The 23,973-nt window shown below is 42.1% G+C and overlaps 1 protein-coding gene across 3 annotated transcripts in view; it reads left to right on the forward strand.

Moving 5' to 3' along the window:
* The window catches only part of fbln1 (fibulin 1), a 33,579-nt gene that overhangs the window by 1,535 nt on the left and 8,071 nt on the right, over nt 1–23,973 (forward strand). For 2 of the 3 annotated variants that reach the window (XM_082541075.1, XM_082541074.1), the window contains 15 exons: nt 2,940–3,048; nt 4,670–4,799; nt 7,980–8,121; nt 8,578–8,637; nt 8,728–8,814; nt 8,989–9,126; nt 9,226–9,363; nt 10,286–10,429; nt 10,528–10,653; nt 10,832–10,957; nt 11,611–11,730; nt 12,208–12,339; nt 12,456–12,579; nt 17,095–17,240; nt 20,168–20,308. In XM_082541075.1, coding sequence (XP_082397201.1) covers nt 2,940–3,048; nt 4,670–4,799; nt 7,980–8,121; nt 8,578–8,637; nt 8,728–8,814; nt 8,989–9,126; nt 9,226–9,363; nt 10,286–10,429; nt 10,528–10,653; nt 10,832–10,957; nt 11,611–11,730; nt 12,208–12,339; nt 12,456–12,579; nt 17,095–17,240; nt 20,168–20,308 — 1,863 coding nt within the window. Of the gene's footprint in view, nt 1–2,939; nt 3,049–4,669; nt 4,800–7,979; nt 8,122–8,577; nt 8,638–8,727; nt 8,815–8,988; nt 9,127–9,225; nt 9,364–10,285; nt 10,430–10,527; nt 10,654–10,831; nt 10,958–11,610; nt 11,731–12,207; nt 12,340–12,455; nt 12,580–13,359; nt 14,493–17,094; nt 17,241–20,167; nt 20,309–23,973 lie in introns of those variants that run through there. The other variant, XM_082541076.1, reaches the window with a different exon arrangement.

Genomic DNA, 23,973 nt, shown 5'->3' on the forward strand with positions numbered 1-23,973 from the left:
ACCATTTTCCAACTTTTGTGCACTGCATCAACAAAACCCACAACTATAGAACTTTACAGTTAACCTTTTCTACCTTTAACTCTCTCACTACTGTGTTTTATTTAGTTACACTGTGGAGTGGAATCACTCCATTCCATGAAGTGATGATATGTTACCCCACATGGAGAGTGTTAAAATGTAGTTTCACACCAGTTGTGAAGCAAAAGTCATCCCTGCCTGAGGTTTCTTCACTCTCTGCCCTGCAAGTCAAAGGCCGAGTGCTGGTATGCTGTGATGCTATGTAAGAGCAACCAGTATCTCACCAGGGCAGGGTGGTCCTAGACAGAAGGGTGAGATTGAGCCTCACAGCAGGGTCACCAAATCATAAGACTAGCCGTGTCTTAAAAAGCCCAGTGTGCTGTGGTCACACACGGGGCAATTTCACAGTCAGCAGGGGGACCTTTCTCTCAGCTGCCTTCTCTGTAGGAGGTTGTGTTGCAGGTCTTTCTGCAGATCTGCTGGGTATCAGCTCAACCAACTGCATAACCAAATGCATTCCAGATAGATAAGCTCGACTTTGGTTTCAGCCTTTTGTATATATCAGTAAGATTGGAAGAAGCTTCCACATGTCAGCTTTGAGTGGTGCCTATGAAAGAGATGCACACTTCTATGTTGTGACGTCTGTCTGAGGCCAGCTCCTCTGTGTAGGCGGGGCTCCACGAGTAGGCTCATTATGCTCATTATGCCTTGTTTACATGAGACGTCTAGACGCAGACAAGACATGTGCTGCTCTGCCAAGACAGAATGGCCCTCACAGCTACAACATCATCCAAAATGGAAATTAGCCCTCTCCAGACAGACAATGCACCGAGGAGACTGAGAATTATGGCAGGCTGTATCTAAACCAGAGCACAGCTGTGCCTGGTTTGCTTCTTCTTCTTCTTCTTCTTCTTTGATAAAAGACAAGAAGCCATGCAGTTTTAAAGCACTTCTGGTCTTTCAATCTTAGGTTTTCAAGTCAGCAGACAGCGGTAGCAAAGGAATGAGTCAGTGATGCCTAGTGGGTTAGAGTTAGTTATCAGCAGAATGCTACTGTGAGGGGAAAAGTCCAGAACAGATCGCTGGGGGAAGTTTAGAATAAGTGACCAACTGTTCCTGGCATTTAAAATGCACTGACTAAGCTAAGAAAGAGCTTAGGATTAGTTCATTTTTATGGACTCTGGACACCTCTTGGATGCCTTTCCAGTTCTAATACAAATCATGTGTTTTGACAAGATGGTGTCAGTTACTGGAAGTGGTAAAAAAAACCCAAAACATTACACATATGCACAGGGGTACACACATTTAAATAGGATTCTTTATTGTTAATAAACATCCATATTTTCAGCCTCTTGTGAGCACAGTTTTGCTTTCCTAGCTTTTTTGGAAAACCCCGTTGTTACTTACACATTCAGAAAACAAATTAAGTCAGTGAGCCAGAGACAGAGACAGAGAGAGAGAGAGGCTGGGGGAGCCTGCTTGGTAGGTCCATGTGAAAAGCTTTTAAAATGTCATCTCATTTCATCCAGCTGCTACAAGGTTTATTGGCCAGAGAATACTGTGATGTGCCAGACTTCCAGAAGTCAGTAGTGAGTCAGCTAATGTGCCTGTCTACCAATAAATCCTATATCCATATTCGCTCCTTTCTGCCAGGTTAAACCTCCTTTCTGTAGTAGGAATGGGCACAGTTGTTTTTTCCTGTAACCTCGCTTACTTTCTTAAAGAAACAGACAACAATCAAAACGTGTCATTTTTTAAAGAACTCTTTCTTGTGTCATTGTTATGCTTCTCCTCATATTAGTTCTAGATTTTAAGCGGGACTTATAGAAACTTGTGATGAACCTGAGAAATGAAGTTTTACAGCAGCTCTTGCGTTGTGTTTCCACGAGGTTTACCAGTGTGCAGACTGTTTGTGATAACAACTATTCCCGCTTTCGCCTCAGCTTGACTAGTTTGATTTAATGGTCATAATAAAACATTCCTCCTGCACCTCTGGGAGAGGGCAGCAAATCTATAAAACTGTGGACTGCAATTCCGGACACTTGTCCTCCCTCCCTACCTGCCTAATCTAACTTATTATCTGATCTTGCTTACTCCTGCTAGACGCAGATGGTTCTGTTTGAGGTATTTCACAATCACTATTCTGGATAATTCAATATTTGTTTTCTCTTTTTCCTCTCAGGGGGGAAATAACGATGATTAATGTCAATTTTGTAGACCGATCTTGGTTTGAGACACAGGCAACAAAAAATCTGGAAAAAAAGCCCAAGACGTGGATCTGCCAAAGCTATTTCACGTTTGGCATATAACACACTAACCACAGGCAAACGAATGTGCTTGATGTGATTGTTACGGCTGATTGTTTAGAGAGTCGAAGCATTCCAAACTCTCTAATCCACATGAATAAACAGCCAGATTACCACAGAGTTGGTCGCGCTCCAGTCAAAAGGCCTCATGTGGTTCTGCAAAAACATATCCATCATTCATTGTCTTTGGCAAAAAACAAACAAAAAAATCTCTCAAGGCTTTTTTTCATATCGTTAAACAGACTCTGAATTTTGTTTATTTGCTATACAATTTGTCTTGGGTCACAATAGCAGGATTGTCTTTTGTTTAGGAAAGAGAGACAAAAAAACAGATCATCATTGCTCAATTAATAAAAACTGTTTGGTCTTGCTGAAAGACAAATGCTCATCGGATAAATGTTGCTCATTCCCCTCAAATGATGCTCAGAAGTTTGCCATCTGATATATATTTGAGGCACAGTGTGTTTAGGCACTTGATGTGTGTGTGTGTGTGTGTGTGTGTGTGTGTGTGTGTGTGTGTGTGTGTGTAGGCAGGCAGGTGGCCAGCACTATAATGTGGGGCCTGTTGTGATTCACCTGTACATGCAAAGGTAAAAACAATGTTGTTTTTAATAGGAGCAGAACAAATCTCAATGGAGGACTGCTGTAAAAATGGGCAAAAGCATGGCACCGATCATGAAGACTGTGCATCCCTGCCCCTTATCTCTGAGTCAACCACATGCAGGTAAGCCGCTGCTGACTGCTACCTTCCTCTGTTATGTTTAAGTGTGGTAGTTTATAGACTTCCAAGCTGTTAAATGCTGCATTTCTTAAAATCATATTTTCTATCCATGGTACTGGGCCCAAGTGATTTGGCATGTGCTGGATATTAAGGAAATGTCTAAATGCCCTTAATATGAGATCACTTTACCTTACTCCCATAAATCTCTAGGCACATTATTCACTTCACGTGAGAGCAGGAAGCGCTAATAGTGATGGGATAATAACACGTCTGCTGGTAACCATAGAAGGTGTGCTACCACAGGTTCAGGGCCTATAAGCCAAACTGATGGCAAACACATTTGCCATAGCCACTGTAAGTGATTCCAAATTTGTCTAAATTATAGTGTGAGGAGTGGAGAGGAAAAGGGGCAGGGATTTGTGGGGGTAGCAGGGTAATATTTAGGGGTGGAAAAAGGTGAGGGGGGTCAGAAGAGGGGCTGTTTCAAAACCCAGGAAATACCTTAGAGGTGAAATCCGACATAGAGGGAGGGAATAACAGGAAATCTGAGAGATTACTTCAGACACCAACGTAAGAAGAAAGAAAAAAAAACAGGAGAAAAATGGTAAAAGGAAAACAGGAGCACGCTACTGTGCCCTTAAAAGGTTCTGCAGAGGAGGTGTGTACTTTGTTGTGACTTTCGGATCTCGAGTGGTTTATGTGGAAAGAGGTTTCTGGTAAGAGATGATAAAAAAAACTTGGTTTGTTATGTTTTTTTGTCTTGTAAAACTGCAGGGAGACAGAGATCCAGACCAGGGAGGAACAGTCAACCTCCCCTCCGCTCCCTTAACTGATTGGGCAGACAGTTAGACAATACAACGAAATCTGATCTGAACAGAAACATTAAGTAAAACATATTTTTATGATAACACTCTTTTGTCAGATTGGGCTGGCTGCTTCCCAGTACTGCTTTTCCCAATTAAACAGCTATTGTCATTTTTTAAATGATTCTTGCAGAAAATTTGTGTTATGCTAATCCCTAAGGGGATCTCAGAGGTGAAGGTCAATTACGATACATCCTGTATCAAGATGTTACTCATTTTATGGTTATGGCTATTTCTCAAATCCTAACTGTGTCACCAAATTCTTAAGAAATGCAGACTGATTCTGTCCCGGTGATGTCATTGTGGCTGCAAGTAAACTACAGATACTGGCAAATGTTAGTCAGCCGATTAGGGCCCCTGCTGTTCTGCTTTTTTTGTTTGTTGTTTTTATAGGGTGTGTATGTAGGATGAGGTTTGTTTTAGTGATTTTGCTCCGCAAAAGAATATGGAGATATTTTTGGACAAATGTGCAGCTCGGGACTAAAATCTTTGGTTTAACTTCTTGGGTGTTAAACAATCTGAACAGACCTCAGAGAGCTGTCAGCATTGCAAACACAATGTCCATCGTTGAGCTCATTCTAGACATACTCAGCCCAGTCATTCGTCAGTTTTCAGTGTGACATGAGATCCCCTTTAGGCTCGCCTCGGGCCAATTTTAATGAGCTGCACTTCTAAGACAGATTTTCTTTGCCGTAAGCCAATTATTGATAGAGCGGAGAGTAAATGCACCACCTGTGTTTTGTGTTTTTTCTTGCTGACAGGATAGTGCAGGAGCAGTGCTGTGTAACAGTGCTCGAGGATAAAATGTGCACCAATGGTATCAACATTGCCAAAGACCAGGGGGCCTGCGATTCTTTATTCACCAACACCTGCGACACCAAGACTACAAAGGTGTGTTTGTATGAGTGTATATGAGTGTTTTGCTAATAGAAATGACAAAACAGAAAAGTAAATCACCAAAAAACTTCTTTCACCACTTTGTTGGACGATGATTATGGCAAGTGATTGATGAGAACAGTGTTGTACATCTCTATGTGTGTGGGTGTGTGTGGGAGTGTGTGTGTGTAGTGCAGCAGGATGAGGCATGTCACTGTAGGGAGGAATGAAACTTGTTGCTAGATTATAAATTAAACTGTGACTGTGGAATATTTCACCAGCCCATATCCAAGCACTAAGCACCTTTCAGATTTGAAATGCTTCTTAACCAAACTCAGGCAAATTCTTGCCTTTATTTTCATTCTATATGTACTATATACACAGTATATACAGTGTTTTTGGCAAAAAATCTTGAATCACCCTTGGTTTCCTTATGTTTTACTTCCAAGAAGCCAGACTTTCTTGTAATTTTAAGTCCCTTTTCCATTAGTAGCTACTCAGGTTGGCACGCCACGGTTTGCAGGGTTTTCCATTAGATGGAAGTACCTGGTACCAGGACTTTTTTAGTAGCGATTCCTCTGGGGATCCAAGCGATCTGAGCAATCCAAAAATGTGTCATCAACAGACTGCATGCCACCGACTGGCTGGTCAGTGGTGTGACTCGATTAGTAATGAGGGTGTCTCCTTCAGGAAAATCAAAACCACCACTAAAGTCAACCTTTAGAAACAAAAGGACCAAAACAGTGAAGATGATTAGGCATAGCTATTGCACCAAACATCAACATTATAGAGAAATGTTCCCATTTGTTTTAAATTGAAATAAATAGTCATTTAATGGGGTTACAATCCAATATAACCTCATTATTAGTGAGCTTTATAACTAGCATGAAAATTTGTACTTTTACACAAAACTAGGCTTGTGTAAGTTCTGCTTCCATCTTTGATTACAGATTTAAATGTGTTCTTTTTCTCACCTTCATTAGTTCCCTTTAACTGGTTTTATGTCTTTCAGAAGTATTTTGATAAATTACTTAATAAAGAAATTGTTCTAGAATTTCTATCCTTTAACAGTTTAGTTGTGATCTACTATATACTGCATAGAAGCTTTTAAAGGTGTTGTAGCCCCACACAGCCACCGCATGCTACAAATATGCTTTAAAATAAAATTAGCAGCGTAGCTCTGATGAGGGAAAATGAGCCAACCTTAACACATAACCAAAGCTGATTACTTTCCATATTTACCAGAACCTCTTCTATGCTGGCAAACATCAGCTGCTCTGTGTTCCTCTCTCTGCTGCTGCTGCTGGCATGGCTGCCAGCATGCTATGATGATGCACTTACAAAAATAATTTTCTCTACAGTGCTTTCAAGTTGTTTTACAAAGTTTCTCCTGTCACACCCTTTTTGTGAAATTAAAATGCTTAAAATCTGGAGCATCTTTAGTAGCGCGAAAACAATATGAGAATAACACCACCACGGGGTTGCAACACATAACAACAATGCTCAGTGGCTAGTGGAGCTAAGAGAAGACCACAGCAACTTCCCTGAACAGGATCCAGTAACCATCACAGCGGCAGACATCCAAGAAAGAGTCTCAAGCATGAAGCGTTAGACAGTACCTGGCCCTGACATGAGTCACACTTACGGGCTAAAGAAAGTAACTGTAACTCTATGAGCATCTGGCAGCACAAATGAACCAAGTGGCTGGCATAGTATACAGGAATATCTCTGCCGATTATGGCCTGGAAGTCCCGAGGTCAAAATAGGTCACGTCCCCAAGGATGATTGAGAAATGCATTGACAAACTGGTGATGACTAACCAACCGGACATAGTAGCCGTGGACACGAAGAGAAAGACAGCTGTGGACCTTCCCAACATCAGGAAGAAGGAACACGAGAAGCTTGAGAAAAATATGCACATTTTCAAATATGCTTAAAATCTCTAGGTGCTTACATAGTGTGAAAATATGTCTCAAATGTGCAAAACTCCACAAACACTCCACAAAAATCATTTACTTGATATGGAGGACGTCAGATTGACAAGAAAGAAATCAGGACTGTGGGTGGCTTATTCAATAACTCCGAACTTCTTCAAATAATCTGTGTGTTCTCAAGGAAAAAGCACGACGATGCGAGATGGACAGAACAAAATGTACGTTTAAATGATAAATAATGACAATATCTGTGAAAATAATGTTGTACTTTCTCTAAGCAGTCAGAGAGAAGAAAAGGGGATTTGCTTCAATGTGCTGTCTGGATAAGGTTTATGTTTTCAATTTAGAAACTGCATTATTGTGTTTTGTAAGATTTGCAGTGATGATAGCAGAATGCTGTATTGATGTTTCACATATGAAACTAATAAAAAGGCCACTTACTCTAAGCAAGCATGGGAGAAGCAAGAAAAAGCTGCACAAAAACAAGATATAAAGCAGTTGTGTGTGCGAACTGTTCAGGAGTGTGTTTGTGTGCTTGTTGTGAGTGGTTTACACTAAAAGACTCCTAAGAACAAAACGTTTTCTAGCAGTCAAGGCCACACAGGCATATACCCACACATAAACAAGCACACACAAACAAACACAGAGAGTAGCAGTCAGCCACTACTGGTACACAACTCTTACAGTTGCTCTCCTTAGCATGTGTTCAGTCTTGCAGTCGCTACAAACGCTGCACGTGTGCACCACCGCACACACAGTCAGATTCCAGCTGCATAACCAAATTGCCAAAACATGCCCATCTGTCACACTCCCCACCTTTCTTGTCCATAACTGACATTACCGGGCTGTCATAATGATTGACTGAGCATGCATTAAGGAGAGGGGGGTTGATGTCATCTCATCACTGTCTCCCTCTGTGTTCTCTTTTTCTAACTGACTGACTGCCTTTCTGGTCCCGTCTGAAGCCTGCCAGTTGGCGTATCGTCTCAAAAAAGCTCTTTTTCTGTCTGTCTGGTTGATTGAGAGCTTGGCTGTCTGTCTAAAGCAACTTATTCTCAGCTGTCACTTTAAAAGGCTGTCTCACTTCTTTAACCAACCAGCATACCAACCCTCTGTCAGCTATTCTTTGTTTTTGTTTTACCTCTGCTGGTACACAATATCCTGAAAAGATCTGTATTTTGTTTTCTTTCAATTATTTGCACATTTTTCATGTCTATCCTTCTAAGTTCTCTAATACTGTGTTGTATGCTGTTTTCGATAGATGTGCTGTGACTGTTGTACTCTGGGTAAAACAGCCCATGAGCTTGGCCTACCCTGTGACCACAACCTATCTGTTGGCCATCAGTGCAATCTGGTGTCCCGGGCCTGCTGTGTGGAAGGAGCCACAGCGCATCAGAGAGAACGTGGGTAAAAAATGTGATCCTGCAGGAGGCAGTTTCTTTTATTGTTTTTTTTTTTAAAATAAAACAAACAAAATATGTAATTTAAAGTAGAGTGGGCATAAAAAAGTGGATTAAAGTAAGTGAAAACCTATGCAAGTCAACAAAATAATTAGAAGTAGAAATAGGAGGACTACTGGTGTCAAACATAAGACTACACCGCCCCCTAGTGGACGCTTATGGTCATCGCATGCTCATTTTCTTAGCTCATAATATAAAGCAGCTTAGGTTCAGCTACTGAGCATTAATGTGGAAATGGGTAAGATTCAGCATGCTGATTATGAGCTTTTGGACTGGATAAAATAAGAATTTAATGACCATCAAAGTCAGAAGTTCACTAGTAACACAATGTTGTGCCAAATGATTTCATGCATAAGGTATGAAAGCATGAATAAGCATGCTTTTTTCTCTCTCTTGCAGTGCCTAACAAGGACGAGACAACTGAAAATGGAGATTCAGCATTAAATAATCAGTGCAATGGTAAAGCACAATAAAAGCTAACAATTGTGATTTCTGCACTTGCGTTAAAAAGCGCGGATCAGATATTAATGTTTCTGTGGTGCCTCTCAGGGAAGTGTGCTCATCGCTGTGTGGGGAATGACACTTGTGCCTGTTTCAAAGGCTATAAACTCAAACCAGATGGAAAGAGCTGTGAGGGTAAGCTCCTTTTGTATTGTTATATATATGTAATGATTTCAGTCTTATATTTTAATATCAGGACTGTTTTTGGTGATAAAGAAAATACTTTTCTACTAGAAAAGACTAACACAACAGAGCCTCAGCAGGAGACATGTGATGTATTCCTTTACTGTCTGTCCTGTTTTTTCGCAGACATCAACGAGTGTTTGGTGGGAGCCAGCAACTGTCGGGGAGGAGAGCGTTGCATCAACACAGAGGGCTCGTTCCGTTGCCAGAGAGAAGTCAGCTGTGGAACAGGATATGAGCTCACTGACAGCAACAACTGCAAAGGTCTCTGCTGTTTGTAGGGAGACATTGATCTGCTGTATTTTTTTTGGCTGCTATTCATAGCGTGTTGACAGGCAATTCTTCTGTGATGTCTTCATCCAGATATTGATGAGTGTGAGACCGGTATCCATAACTGTGGACCGCAGTTTCAATGCCAAAACACCCAGGGGTCGTTCCGTTGTCTGCCCAAAGTTCAGTGTGGATCTGGCTTTATCCAGGATGCTCTTGGAAACTGTATTGGTAAGCATTAGCACCAAAAGATTTATTGTGGCCAAGCATCCCATACAGAGCTCCGCTGCCATTTATGATCTTTACTTGAGCACTTGTAAGGATATTGAGATTCTTAAATTGCTTCCCTCAAAATGTCCTCATATTAATGTAAATTTCAAAATATTTAACAATATGATGACTGGCATATGCTCTTTAATAAATTAACATCATTAAGACTTCTGTTCTTGAAGCCTTAAGTCAGTTAAATTTCCAGCTATGTAGTTAGACTTAGGTCTTTTTGGGGCTCGCTATTAAACTCAAACCTGTCCTCATCATTGTGGTCAAATTTGATTTATCAATTATTTATTTTATTGACTTAAATTAAAAAAAAATGTTTTTAGCTCATCATGCAATAAATTACCTGGTGTAAGGTTAATCACTGCCATCATTACATTGATTGAGAGGAGCCAAATTATAGACAGAGGACTAATTAGGAAACAAGACCAGGTTAAATCAAGGCAATCAGGGCCTCATTACACGAGAAGACAAACAGCTGAAAGGAATGACACACACAAGGAATAGAAATGATCCAATTAAAATAGGAACTGAAAAAGAAGACAAGTCAAGGAAACTAAGACAGATACGACTTACATATCTATACTATTGCTAATATATATTGTAATATATCTATATCACTAAAGCACTTCTGGATGGATGCAAACTGCATTTCGTTGCCCTGTACCTGTGCATGTGCAATGACAATAAAGTTGAATTCTATTCTATTCTATTCTATTCTATTCTATTCTATTCTATATATGGGTCACAAAAAGAAGGAATTGATCATGTAACAATATAAGACATGATAAGAAAAAAATATAACAGAAACTGTGGAACATCAGGGCATTTTTAAAATTTAGAGTAACATCTGTGTCATCTGTGCTCCTGTTTTCAGATATAAATGAATGTGTTAGCCAGACAGGTCCATGCAACAGGGGGCAGATCTGTGTCAACACAGTGGGCTCGTACACTTGCCAGAGGAACTCGGTTAACTGCGGTCGAGGATACCACCTCAATGAAGAGGGCACACGCTGCGTTGGTACGGAAGAGCTCATCATACCTACATGCAAAGTGTCTTACTAGCCTACCTGCGGTGGATATCATGGTGTTCTCTGTCGCTTGCACCCCTGCTTACAGATATCGATGAGTGTAAGACTACTGAAAACGTCTGTGGAGGTCATGCGTGCCTCAACATGTTGGGGTCTTACCGATGTGAGTGTGAAGCTGGCTACATGTTCAATAGCATCACTCGGCTTTGTGAAGGTAAACTGTTTTTCTTTTTCTTTTGCTTTGCGTTCTTACGTTGGTAGCTAAATCCAAGTGTATCCTGAGCATGTAAATGCCCACAGCATGTATGTGTGTGTACTACTTCTAGTTAAAATAAGCATTGAAGTCACAATTTCAGCTTCTTACTTTGTCAGTTTTGGACTTTTTGTCTTAGATGTCAATGAATGCAGGCATTACCCTGGTCGTCTGTGTGCTCATAAGTGTGAGAACACTTTGGGATCCTACAAATGTAGCTGCACTACAGGCTTCGCGTTAGCTGCTGACGGCAGAAATTGTGATGGTAAGACAATCAAGTAATTTGGGAGACTTTATAGAGCCTAGATACTGTTGACTAGACAGAGTTTATGTGGGCGGATGTGGATCTAGTAATCAGAATCTTTGTGGATCAATCTCCTGCTCCCCATGCATTCCTAAATGCGTTTTTGCCCCCGATGCATCTAACGGAGTGTTGGTCTGAATGTCAGATTCTTTTTTTTTTTAAAAGAAGAAAGGTGCCATATAGTATAAGGGACAGTCAATAACATGTCTCCCCTCTGACTTACACAATAGAAATCCTGCATGATCTGACATCCCAGTGTTAATGTTTTTCCTGTATCATAATAATACTGGTCCAGGATCAGGGAAGCATTCAGTTGCAATGTTGATCCTGGACCAACATTATTATGGTAATGCTGGAACAAGACCAACAAAGAGATAACCGATACACCTAGATACCCCTGTGTACACTGGGGTACACTTTCAAGTCTAACTTAAGAAATATGTTGCTGTATATCTTCAGCCTACGTAGCATTTTACCAGTCATCAATCTAGGAGTCATATTTTTTAGGTAGCTTTCATAGTTACTTGTTCTTTATCCATAAATAGGTAAATATTGCATTACAGACACATGCACGCATACATTTTGATGCTAACTTTGATACTTTCTCTGTGCAGATTTGAACGAGTGTGAGAGCACCCCATGTAGTCAAGAGTGCGCCAATGTGTACGGTTCCTACCAGTGTTACTGCCGCCGTGGCTACCAGCTCAGTGACCTAGATGGCACTACTTGTGAAGGTAAAGTTGAAGCATGTGAACTGCAACTGATACTCAGTTTAATTCAGTTGACATTTTATTGTGTAGCACCAAATCACAACCTCGAGGCACATTGTAAGGTAAAGACCCTACAATAAAAGAAGGATAGCAGAAAAAAACAGAAAAAAGCCTTATAATCAGATGACCTCCTATTAGCAAGCACTTGGCGATGGTGAGAAGGAAAAACTCCCTTTTAACAGGAAGAAACATCTGCCAGAACCCAGGGCGGCCATCTGCTGTGACGAGTTGGGGGTATTAGCCGAATTTCCACAAATAGGAACATTCAAACATGCAGATCAGCCTTGAATTTTTCTAGACATGACCTGACAGAGACGTATGTGAAAACGCTAATGTGTGGCACATATGGATCAGACATTAATGGTGGTTGGCCATCCTTATTATGTGTATATAAATAAAATGAATGTGTTACAAATTCACCTTTTTCTTTGACGTTTCCAGATATAGATGAATGTGCCCTGCCCACCGGAGGTCACATTTGCTCCTACCGCTGTCACAACACGCCTGGCAGTTTCCACTGTTCCTGCCCCGTCAATGGCTACACCTTGGCGGTAAACGGGCGCAGCTGCCAGGGTGAGCTCTCTGTAATGTCATGTTGCAGTCATGTGGCGTTTGTTGGAGGCCCTTTTTCCCCAGCTTTGGGAAAAAAATCATGTTAGTGACTTTTAAGACCCTTTTTTGTCTTTCAGATATTGATGAATGTGTGACAGGAAGCCATACGTGCACAGAGAATCAAAGCTGCTTCAATGTACAGGGAGGATTCAGATGCCTGTCTTTCGAGTGTCCGAACAATTACAGACGGGTCGGAGAGACGTGAGTATTTGAACTGGTGCAGATTCTTTGCTGAGCAGGGACATGTTTATGAACAGGCATAACTATGATTGTGTTGTCTGTGTTACGACAGAATTAAATTGAATGAGTTTACCCCTATTACACATTAAAACAAATTCGTAAAAATATAGTAAATTTCACATTTTTTTCGTGTATTTTTTTTAACCACATATTTAATTTTAGCATTTATCAATTACTATTTATGGACCATCACCATTTAAAAAAAAAAAAAAAGGCATAAAATAACCAATTGCCAGGACATTTTCTGTTTTGTTACATAGTTTCATGCAACACTCAAAGAACACGGTCTGTGCTCCATATAGTTAAATTTGAAACAGTCACCATCTAAAGAGCTTTAAGTTTACATATCAGGCTTTTTAAAGCACTCCTGGTTTGTATATGGATCAGAGCCCCTGCATGTCCAGTATGCTCAATGCTGGAATGATTTCAGTATGAATCTGGCTGTAGCATGTTTTGCTGTTTCCGAGTGATGACATGCACATGGGTGTTTTTCAGTTTAATTTTGGCGCACATGACGATGACAATGTGTACACCCACACCCTTGTTTGGAGGCACCCAGTGACAAAACGTTTTGCATGATCCTAAAGAGGGCACTATAACTGAAAGTGATAATTCCTTTCTCTGCATGCCATGCACGGCAAATGAAATTTTCACCTGATCTCCCTTTCTCTTTCTCTCTTTTTGCCCGTTTTGTTCCGTCTTGTCCCGTCCTGCCTCCGATCTCTTTTTTTTCTTTTGCAGTCGATGCGAACGCTTGCTTTGCAATGAGTCTGTCCAGTGCCTGACCATGCCCCTGAGAATAACCTACTACTACCTCACCTTCCCCACCAACATCCCCATCTTCACCACCATCTTCCGCATGGGCCCCTCCCACACCGTGCCTGGCGATGACATCCACATTGCTATCACAGCTGGCAACGAGGGCGGCTTCTTCAGAACTGAGCAGATGCCCACTGGTGGTGTGATGTCAGTGGCAAAGCTCATCAACAAGCCAGAGGACTTTGAGCTGTCTCTGGAACTGAGGCTGCGCCGCTATGGCACAATCACTACATACCTGGCTAAAGTGCTGGTGTTTGTTACCCAGGAGGAGCCCAGAGTACCTTATAATCCCCTACTAGAATAAACAAAAGGGATTCATAGGTTTGCACAAGTTTTTACCCCCTTAAAATGGATGTGGCATATTAACTTAATCTCACTAAGAAATCAGAAAAATTGCAAAATGCATGCAAGAGTAAAGGATGGTGATGCAATATAGCCTGCTATATATTAATGATTACACAAGTTAAGTATAGTTAGAGCATGTACAGGTAAAAATATAATTCAAATTTTCATGAGTTTCTGGCAAGTGCAGGCCTTTCAGGGCTACTGCTGGTCCAAAACTATGGTACCGCTGTCCCCTTTATCTTGTCTGCTATTGAGGCTTTTTTCTACTACAGTTTTTTAAATGAATGAACTCAAATACTACTCTGTCTCCTAATAAATGCACATTAAACATGGCACATTATTTTTTTAATGACACTGTAAAATACATTAATCAGAAGGAAAAACAATCACAATTTGTAGTTGTATAGCATTACACACAATAAAGCTTTTGTTTTAAACAAAAAAACATGGATTATTATTCAGGAGTTTATATTAGGACCAACAGAATGCATCTTTTTAGGTGAGGCATTGTCAAAGAAGCCACTGTAGGTGGCGTTCTAGGTCAGTGTAACTCTCAAAATGGTAACAACCCAAGTCTGCCGACAACTGAGTGTAATTTGATGATGGTTGCATGATAAAGTCTGACATTTTGCAGTATTTTATGGTTTATGTGCTGGATGAACAGTTTTCTATTAAAACTGCAATAGAAATAACACATGTTCAAGTTAAAACCAGTGTTTGATAATGGTGCTTTGTGGGGTTTAATCAAATACAGCAAAGGGAGCAGTTGGAATGTGAGGCTAAGTCACAGATGGAGGCATGAAGATTTCCCCTCACAAAGTTTCATATTACTATTATTCCAGTAGTTTCAGAACATTGCGTATATTCTGTTTTGTCATTAAAAAAAAAAGTTCTTCAATTACAAGAAAGTGTTTTAGTATTTTAAACATTTTAGTGCTAAACAGCATTTATTAATGTTATTAGATGCCATTAAAGTTAATTTTCTTGTTTTTTTTTAAAGGGTTTCCTGCATTATATCTGCAAACATATGTGCAAACCAGGCTGTATTTTTGTCTTTAACATTGGCTTAAAAAAACCTGTTAAAAATCGCAAACAGCAAAACCTTCAGTCACTAACTACACGTAATATATAAAGTACTTAGAGTGACTCCACTCCTTCAAATTCCAGTAAGCCAGACTGACACCAGACTTTGCATTGTTACTCCTGCTTCCCAAATGTCACTTACCATTACCAGTGATTTTTTTCGTGCACATCTCTTTAGCTCCCGTTGCACAGATTTCCACTGCATACTGCGGATGCAAACCCCAACACAGACAGACAATTCCAAATGAAGGCTGAGTAAGTGACATGAGAAGAGATGCAGTGGGAAAGGAGAGGGGAAATGTGCACCAGCGGAGATTATAAATAGCTTGACATGCTGTGAGGGTGCTGCCTGAGCGGCTGTGGCTTTTAATAACTGTAAATGCAGATTTCTCAGGTTCCTCCTGTCCCGAACGTTTGGGCTAGTAAGGATGCACTTGGTCCCTGTTGGGGATAGCCTTAAAATAAGAGTCTAGTGGCGTACAGGAGTTTTTTCCTCCCCTTTTGACATTGAGTTATGGGGCTCTGGGCTCTGGCCGGTGGTCTGAACAATTTGCGGTACAGCAACATCACCGCGCACAAAATGAATGATGCCCTGCAGTGTTTGTGTTGGGGCGTTATCAATGTGCTGACTATAAATAATAATTACCAAAAAAATAAAAGGCCCTACACTTGACCAGAAGACTTTCATCCAAAAAAGTCTGTTTTTCTTTCTGGTCTGAGAATATTGGGGTTTTTTTCTCCTGGGCTGGGCCACGTGAGGCATGGGGACATGGAGAAGGCGCGCATATGTTCATGTGTGTCCAAGTGTGTGTGCATGAAATAAATGCACACATATTCACAAATGAAGACGTAGAAGTTTTTTTTGTTTTTACACTGAACTGTAATTACATTGAGCTGATGCCTCTGCTTTGAAGAGCCCATCTGAGTGTAAAAGGGTTAGGGTTGGGGGGGGGGGGGGGGCAGTTCACTCTAGGTCATTGTCTTCTCATAAATTTACTCTCTACCCCAACAGCTTTCACCTCATCCTCTAGAGCCCCACTTGGGTCTTTCTGCAGCTCAGGACGTGGTATTATAAACTAGGAGAACATTTTGTGGGTTTGGCCCAGAGCAGAGCAAAACCTGGACCCGCCGCTAATTGCTAATTACAAGCCCCTACCCAGTGGTGGCTTGACTTTTTGTCAGGGGCTTCTCTCCTCGCTCTCCATGAAAGGAGCCCTGCAACCCAAGCTTGGGCTTGAGCTTTGAGCTGCAGCAGATAGGTCCCCCGAGGAGCGCCAGAGATCCACGGGCATGACTCACAGTGTGGCTATATGGCTGCCATGCACATTAACTGGACTTATACATGACAACATGGATGTTTTCATAACCCAGTGTAACCGTGTACTGACTTGCCTCCTTTGTTAAACTCAAGCAAGGCTCAGCTTGAGTTTAACATCTTGAATGTCATAATCAAGGCTTTTATTTTGTTCCAAAAGTTCCCAAATGATCACAAGTTTTCAAACTCTTGATTTATGGGGTTGCTAATGCCTTAGAAACCTCTCTAAAAAAGCTGTCTTATGTAGCAGACAGGTAGTTAATAGTGATGTTTCAGGTGGCGTTAGCTTTAGGAGCCAGTAGAGGCACTCCAATCCCTCCGACCTGTCACTGATTAGTCTGTGGAATAAACAAAGCCCTAAATAATAGGATGAGAGCTGCCCTGGGGAGAGGCTGGGGAGTTGTCTAGTCATGTGGCTTACAATTTAGGAGTCTTTTAGAACACTCCCTTTCCCCATAAATCCTCCTCAAGAGATTATCTGATGTGAAGCCGGGGATGCTCTGCAAATCCAAATATTTTCCTGAGCAGGTTGTGGATCATTCTGTAAATGTAGTAATTCATTTCCCACACAGCTTGAAATAGTGGATCAGAAAGACATCAATGACAGCACAAGTCTCCACAAGCTACAAAGTTTGACTGTGGCATGAGCCTTAGCCATTGTTGGTTTATTATTCTTCCAAACCACATAGAATTTGAAGAATTTGATTGTTTTCTTGTGCCGAGCGCTACATTCAGTGCCCCTTCTGCCTCATTCAAATAGTGTTTGTGCAACAGCATCGCGCTGCCCTGATTTGTTCTAAGGTGGTTAGCTTTAAGCAAGCAGAACCTAAAAGGTCAGAGGCTGTGCATGTTTTCTTTTCCAATTATTTTTTGTTTTGTTTTTGGTGGGTAAGTATGTTTGTTCACTTCTTCAGAGCGGCGAGGCTTGAACGGTCTGAAGTTGTTCGCTGTGTAAAGTCCTGTCAGCCCAATAACATCGCCTGCGTTCTGGACCCCACGCACTCAGTGTCACACACCTTCATTTCCCTGCCTACTTTCAGAGAACTACCAAGGCCTGAGGGTAGGTACACGACTATTTGAATAGTCACACAAAAGGTACATAATCAAGTAAATAAAGCACTAAACACAAGAGGGGTTTTTTCTATTTAAAGAAAAAGGTTTTCAATGTGCCGATATCTTGTGGTCTCTGAAGCTAAGCGGTTGGCTGCTGTTTTATATACATATCTTCTTATTATTTTCATTCAGCATGTGTCCAAACCTCTTAACTGTCTCCAAACTGCTCAACCCGAGCTGTCTCTCTAATGTACTCATTTCTAATTCTGTCCTCCCTGCTCACTACCAACGCATTAGCATTTACAGCCCTGCCACATCCAGTTTGGCCTCCTGTCTTTTTGTTAAAGTCGCCATCACCAAAATATACATCATTTGGTAAACCATTCTTTTCATCTTTGCTGCTATTCTTCTGTCACAAAATTACCCCTGACACTTGTCTCCACCATGCCTCCCCTCTTCTCTTCATCTCTCATCTGCACTGTGCATTGGGTTGGACTGTGCATTGGCATTTAAACTCCACCTAAAATCTACCTTCACAATCTCCACTCCTTGCCTGTTCCCTTTTACACCTGTCTCCCTCTCATTCACACACATGTACTCTACTTCTACTGACTTTCATTTCCTCCTCCTCTCCTGTTTCAGAATCAGAATCAGAATCAGAATCAGAATGGGTTTATTGCCAGATGTTGAGGTTTACAACATTAGGAATTTGCTGCGGTGCTTCAGTGCAAACAATAAGAATTAAAGTGCTATGTAGAAAGAAGATATGTGCATGAGATATACATTAGATATATACATGAGAATAAGAATTAAGAGTGCTACGTAGAAGGATATATACATGAGTGCAGGTGGTGATCAGTGCCAGACATGAAATGATGCAGTGACACAGCGTAGGGTCATGTGTGAGTGGCGGGGACAGTCATGTGGTTATTGTTCATGTGTCCAACAGCAGAGGGGAAGAAACTGTTCTTGTGGCGAGAGGTTCTGGTGCGAATGGACCGGAGCCTCCTGCCTGAGGGGAGCAGGTCAAACAGACTGTGTCCAGGGTGGGAAGGGTCAGCTGAGATCCGGGCTGCACGCCGCAGTGTCCTGGAGGTGTACAGGTCCTGCAGAGATGGGAGTCTGCAGCCAATCGCCTTCTCAGCAGAGCGCACAACACGCTGCAGTCTCTGTTTGTCCCTGACAGTGGCTCCAGCGTACCACACGGTGATGGAGGAGGTGAGGATGGACTCGATGATTGCGGTGTAGAATTGCATCATCGTCCGTGTTGGCAGGTTGAATTTCTTCAGCTGCCTCAGGAAGTACATCCTTTGCTGGGCTTTCTTGATGACGGAGGTGATGGTGGGCTCCCACTTCAGGTCCTGGGTGATGGTGGTACCCAGGAAGCGGAATGAGTCCACAGAGGTGATGGGGGTGTCAGTCAGGATGATGGGGGGGAGTGGGGCTGTGTGCTTCCTGAAGTCCACAATAATCTCCACTGTCTTCTGGGCATTCAGCACCAGGTTGTTGTGGCTGCACCAGGACACCAGACGTTCAACCTCTCTTCTGTAGGCAGACTCGTCCCCGTCCGAGATGAGTCCAATAACGGTGGTGTCATCTGCAAACTTGATTAGCTTGACAGACTGGTGGGTGGAGGTGCAGCAGTTGGTGTACAGGGAGAAGAGCAGAGGAGAAAGAACACAGCCCTGAGGGGAGCCGGTGCTGATGGTCCGGGAGTCCGAGACATTCTTCCCCAGCCTCACGTGCTGCTTCCTGTCCGTCAGGAAGTCAGTGATCCACCGGCAGATGGGATCAGGCACATTCATCTGGGAAAGCTTGCCTCGGAGATGGTCTGGAAGGATGGTGTTGAAGGCAGAGCTGAAGTCCACAAACAGGATCCTGGCGTAGGTTCCTGGGGAGTCCAGATGCTGCAGGATGAAGTGTAGGGCCATGTTGATGGCGTCGTCTTCATATATGTCACACAGATAGACAGTTGCCTCGGTCATAATAATAATAAAAAAAAGACCTTAGCAGGTCTTTCAATCCAACCTCAGATGAACAACAACACATGCAGTACATTTGATTTAACAGCATGTGGCTGCTACTTACATGTATACCCTCTTAATTCCTTAGTTTTTCACTGCTTCTGCATTTTGGATTAATTTTTATGGAATATAATGATTAATATGTCAAGTGTTTTTGTTCATATCATGTTGTTCTTGAATGATTTTAACACCTATTCTAAACCAGATGATTTAAAAAAAAAATTAATATTATGTCTTGATACACTAAACTGTCAGAGGTGCTTTTTCTTTTTACCATGACTATAAATTTTTTTCTGGACTGGAAGAATTCCTTTAGCATCACCAAGTTTAAAAAATGTTTATCTTTCTTTCCAAATCTCATCTTTTTTTCAGTGTCATTCTTCTTCTTCTTCTTCTTCTTCTTCTTCTTCTTATTATTATTATTATTATTATTATTATCTTAATTTTATCTGCTTTAATCTCTGAGCTCCCATCAACTGCTTTCTGTACAGTTGCCAGAATCCGTACGGCTGCCTCTGACACCCAAATGAGCTTTTCCATGAAGTCCTCAGTGGAAGACAGTTTTAGCTGGCTTTCCCCAGAGAACTGCTGCCACATATGTAACAACTGTAATCATTTGCAGGTTGCGACAGCTGATAAGCATCTTTTGGCTGTCATGCAGTGTGTGTTTCAGACACAGCCGTTCTCAGTGTCACTTCTTGTCATTCCTCATATGTCCTGAATTGGAGTGTAAAGAACTAGTGCTAAAAATCCTTAAGGTTTCTCTGACTATCACGAACACAAGCACTGTCATCACACACTTTATTGTATTTCTTTAAAAAAAAATTAAATTCAGAACAAACAACAGTTGGGACCGGCTTTGCACAGCAATCCCACTGTCTTAACTTCTTCTCCCTGAATAATTCATCAGAGATCGTCTTCCTGAGAACAACAGTGCCAGCCTACGGGTCCTATAACTTCGGGAGTTACGATGTCAAGTTTGACATCCTGGAGGGCAACGTGGACAACGCCTTCGACATCATCAAGCGAGTGGAGAATGGGCTGTATGTGGGTGAGTACAGGGTATTTTTTGCTTGTCTGGGTGAACCAATAGCACATTCAGACAAGAGTGACTTTAACGTGTAACACATACCACCCGATGGTCTCTGTGACTGGAAATTGCATTTTCTTTTTGACAAAGGAGGTGGTTTTTCTGACCTCATCTCATTTTGAAATATATATATCTATTTTACAACAAATCAAACGCACATGTGTGCATTTAAAAAGTGCAAGAACAAAACAGCACAAAAATATATTCACGATGAATGTATTGACATAAGTACATCTGACGCAGCTTGTTATGGTCGTTGCAGCGTGGTGGCATCATGTAGCTGTCATCGTCTTCACGGGGGCTCCTCGTGTCTCTGTGCTCGGCGAGCTGTCCTCTGAGTGGCTCTCTGAGACAGACAAAGGCCTGTTTCTGCCTGACCAAATATTTGGCATCGGTTTTCACAGTCTTGTGGTTAAGCAAAGTACCATTTAATTCACTTATCCATGGCTATGCTTATCCCAAAGATCATTATTTTCCACAATAAGTTATGGTGGCCTGAACGTGCAAGAATAGAGGGCATAAATCTACATTTGTGTGTTCGTATGCATGTGTGCATGATTAATTGCTGTTGACAGGCAATTCATCATAACTACCTGGTCAGTAGCTGCCACTATGCACAAAAAAAAAAAAAAGGATTTGCACTGTTTCAAGTAGGAGCAGCAGATACCATCTCCAGCGGTGTGTAACAACAACAGATGTTTGGGTAGAAGCCATTGGTATACTTTAGTGTGGTGGTGACCCAAGGCTACTGGTGGTGTCTGTAGAGGAGCAGAACTGAGCCTTGGCTGAGGGAGGATGAGGGCGTTCTCAGCCCTGAGATGACACATTGTTGGACCTGCTTAGGTGTTTTTGTTTAGTTGGTGTGTTGAGATGCAGGCAGGGTTGGTAGATGAAGTATAGTTTCTTCCTTTTCTCCTTGTTCTTCTTCTCCGAGTGATGGATGAAGGGATGGCTTGTCAGTATGCACATCTGTCTTTAAAGAATTAAAGGGAGGGAAGGAGGAGGAGAGAGTGTGTGGCTGTCACTGGTTAAGGCCAGACTGGTGCGAGCACGCAAGTGTTCCTCTTTCATGCACTTGCAGAAACAGATGTGTACTTATCAAATACACCCAAAGACATGGGAGAGAAAAAAAAACAGTTTATCACCAGCAATAACTCACATAAATTCCTGTAAAACCAATTATAATTATATTGCACTGTCTTGCGAGTGGTGTATTTTTCTTGGAATGCACAACGGTGTAATTCTACATGAACGATAAGCTCTGTTTTGTAATGTGTCATCCACTGTGCACGTCTGTGTGCATGTGTATAAAGAGGGTTTAGGAGAAATTCCCTGTTTATAGCGGTGCTCATTTGCAGGGGCAGCGTGTGTTTGCGCGAGGGAGAGCAAAGAGAGCAAAAGCGTATGGAGAGAAAGACAAAGCGAGAGACTGCAGTTCAGTCAAAGAGGCCGGGAGAGAGAAAATATGTGCAGAAGTAATCCTGGGCGCTGTGCTTCATGTGGTTAAATGTATTGTTCCATTTCCCTGCACTAGGCCTCAGTGTCTCGCCGAGCATTAGAGCACTTAAACTGACGACCACATGAAAGGCCTGTTTGTGAGGAGCCACTTCTCTCCCAAACCCATTGGATGCTTATTGGATGCAGCTCTTGCATGTTAGCACCAGTTGCCCATCACGTATCCAAATTGAGGCCCTGCGCACTGGAGCCTTTGGTCACTGACTACTTGCTGTGAAGTGTGGCGTCCATGGTGTGATGAAGGCCCTCTTGGTTTTATTTAGTGGGTTGTGCTGCTGGTGCTTTGGCTCGCAGATGCAGCTGTTGCATAACCATTGTGAGGCTAGCTGACGTGTCACTTAAGGAAGCTTAGTTTCCAGTATCTCCAGTGTGTCTCCAACAGTGGTATTACAGCTTGGTGGGATGTGAAGAGTAGCAGACATTGAGGCTCCACTAATGAACAAGTGTGTGAACTCAAACTGACTTCGGTCATTATTTTTGGCCACTTTTTGTGTTATTGAACGGGACAAAAGAGGCAATTAGCAGTCCACAGAATCTGTTGCTAACTCGAAAAAAAGTGATTCTTAAAAAGGTCTGATTGGCTGCTGCTCTTTTCCCTTTCACTCCCTATTTTAAAACCCATCAACTTTAAAAGCGCGCACATGCATGCGGTGTAGCCGTAGACATATGCACGGACGCATACACGCGCAAGCACACACACGCACATGTACAGCACTGGCTGAGAACACACCACAATGTAAGAACCACACCGCTCTTTCATAGTTCCCGGTCATCCATCACTGGCTTCAACAGCTCTGTCACATCTGGATAACAACCCTGATGCATCTGTGCAAACAAAGACATCCCTCAGCACTTGGAAAACATAATCACAACCAATCAGACGTGGACAAATTCCCAGGATGACCACAGCAGTAGCGCAACAGCGACCACACAAAGAAACATCTCTTCAGGTAGACAAACACCAGATTCTCCAAAGTGTTTTATTTGTCACCCGTCAAAAAGTGTTGGAAGCAGTCATTGATTTTGATTAGGGGCAGGTTGTTTGAGTCGGGTTGATGACGGGGTGATTGACTCTGGCAGTCAGCGGGAGGGTAGATGAATCCTGCTTTTAAAAACACTGGCTCGGTGGCTTCAGCTGGAAGCACGAGTGTGGTTTGAGGTGTTAATAAAATGCTGGTAGTTCCCTTGTTTGATTGTCTACCAGCGAACTATCATCCAAGAATGGTCATGCTTTTTCTATCACCACGTATCAAGGCCAGCTCAGAGAGCATGGAAGCGTTCTTTTGACTTTAACTGTTACTGAGAAGGCTTCTCTTCATGTGACCGCTTTAACTATAAGTAACTATACATTCAGCCACAGCTCTTATGCTATGCAATCTCCACTTTCAGTTGACACAGCCAAACCCCTGACCAGGATCCTTGTGTGTAAATCCAATGTACAACACAATCAGTAGCCAACCATTGAATGAACCAGTCACCACACATTTAGTCATGCCTTGGATTTGTTCAAATGACTCCTCTTCATGAGTAATTATTTGTCATGGAAGGATTTTAATGTGCCATTAATCATTGCTGTCTGCATTTCTTCTTCTTTTAAGTTGGAAAAACAGATTTTATTGTGTAGTATTGATGTTTATCTTGCTGGATGGCAACAGATTACGTAATGACTTTGTTTATGAATCACAGCCATGATGTAGAGAATCTGTGAGTTTGAGACGCTGGGGCTAAATTCCATTCCAGTTTGAAAGGCAGGTGGAAATATGCCTTAGTGGTTTATACGATGTCCAGAGATAAATATCTTTCGCACTCCCATTGGCACGATGTTGGCAGCAAGCGAGGTAGCCATGGACAAAGCGCCTCTGTGCAGGTAGTCGTGGTCTTCGATGCTGCCGTCCACAGTGACTGGCGGAATGTGAACCTTCTGTGTGAGACATGACCGCCTCTGAGCCAGTGAAGCCTGCAGCTCTAGCTTGTGGCTGTTGCTGGTGAGAAGCTGAGGACAGCTGTGGAGATAAGCAGACAACACGCCGCTCTGCTTCGAGCGAGGCTGTTATTTGGCTGGATCTTTACACGGCCCACCAGAGTGCGCCAAGCCCACGAAGAATCCCTGT

Source organism: Aulonocara stuartgranti (assembly GCF_965226115.1).
Source record: "Aulonocara stuartgranti genome assembly, chromosome: 7".
NCBI classification, from domain to species: domain Eukaryota; kingdom Metazoa; phylum Chordata; class Actinopteri; order Cichliformes; family Cichlidae; genus Aulonocara; species Aulonocara stuartgranti.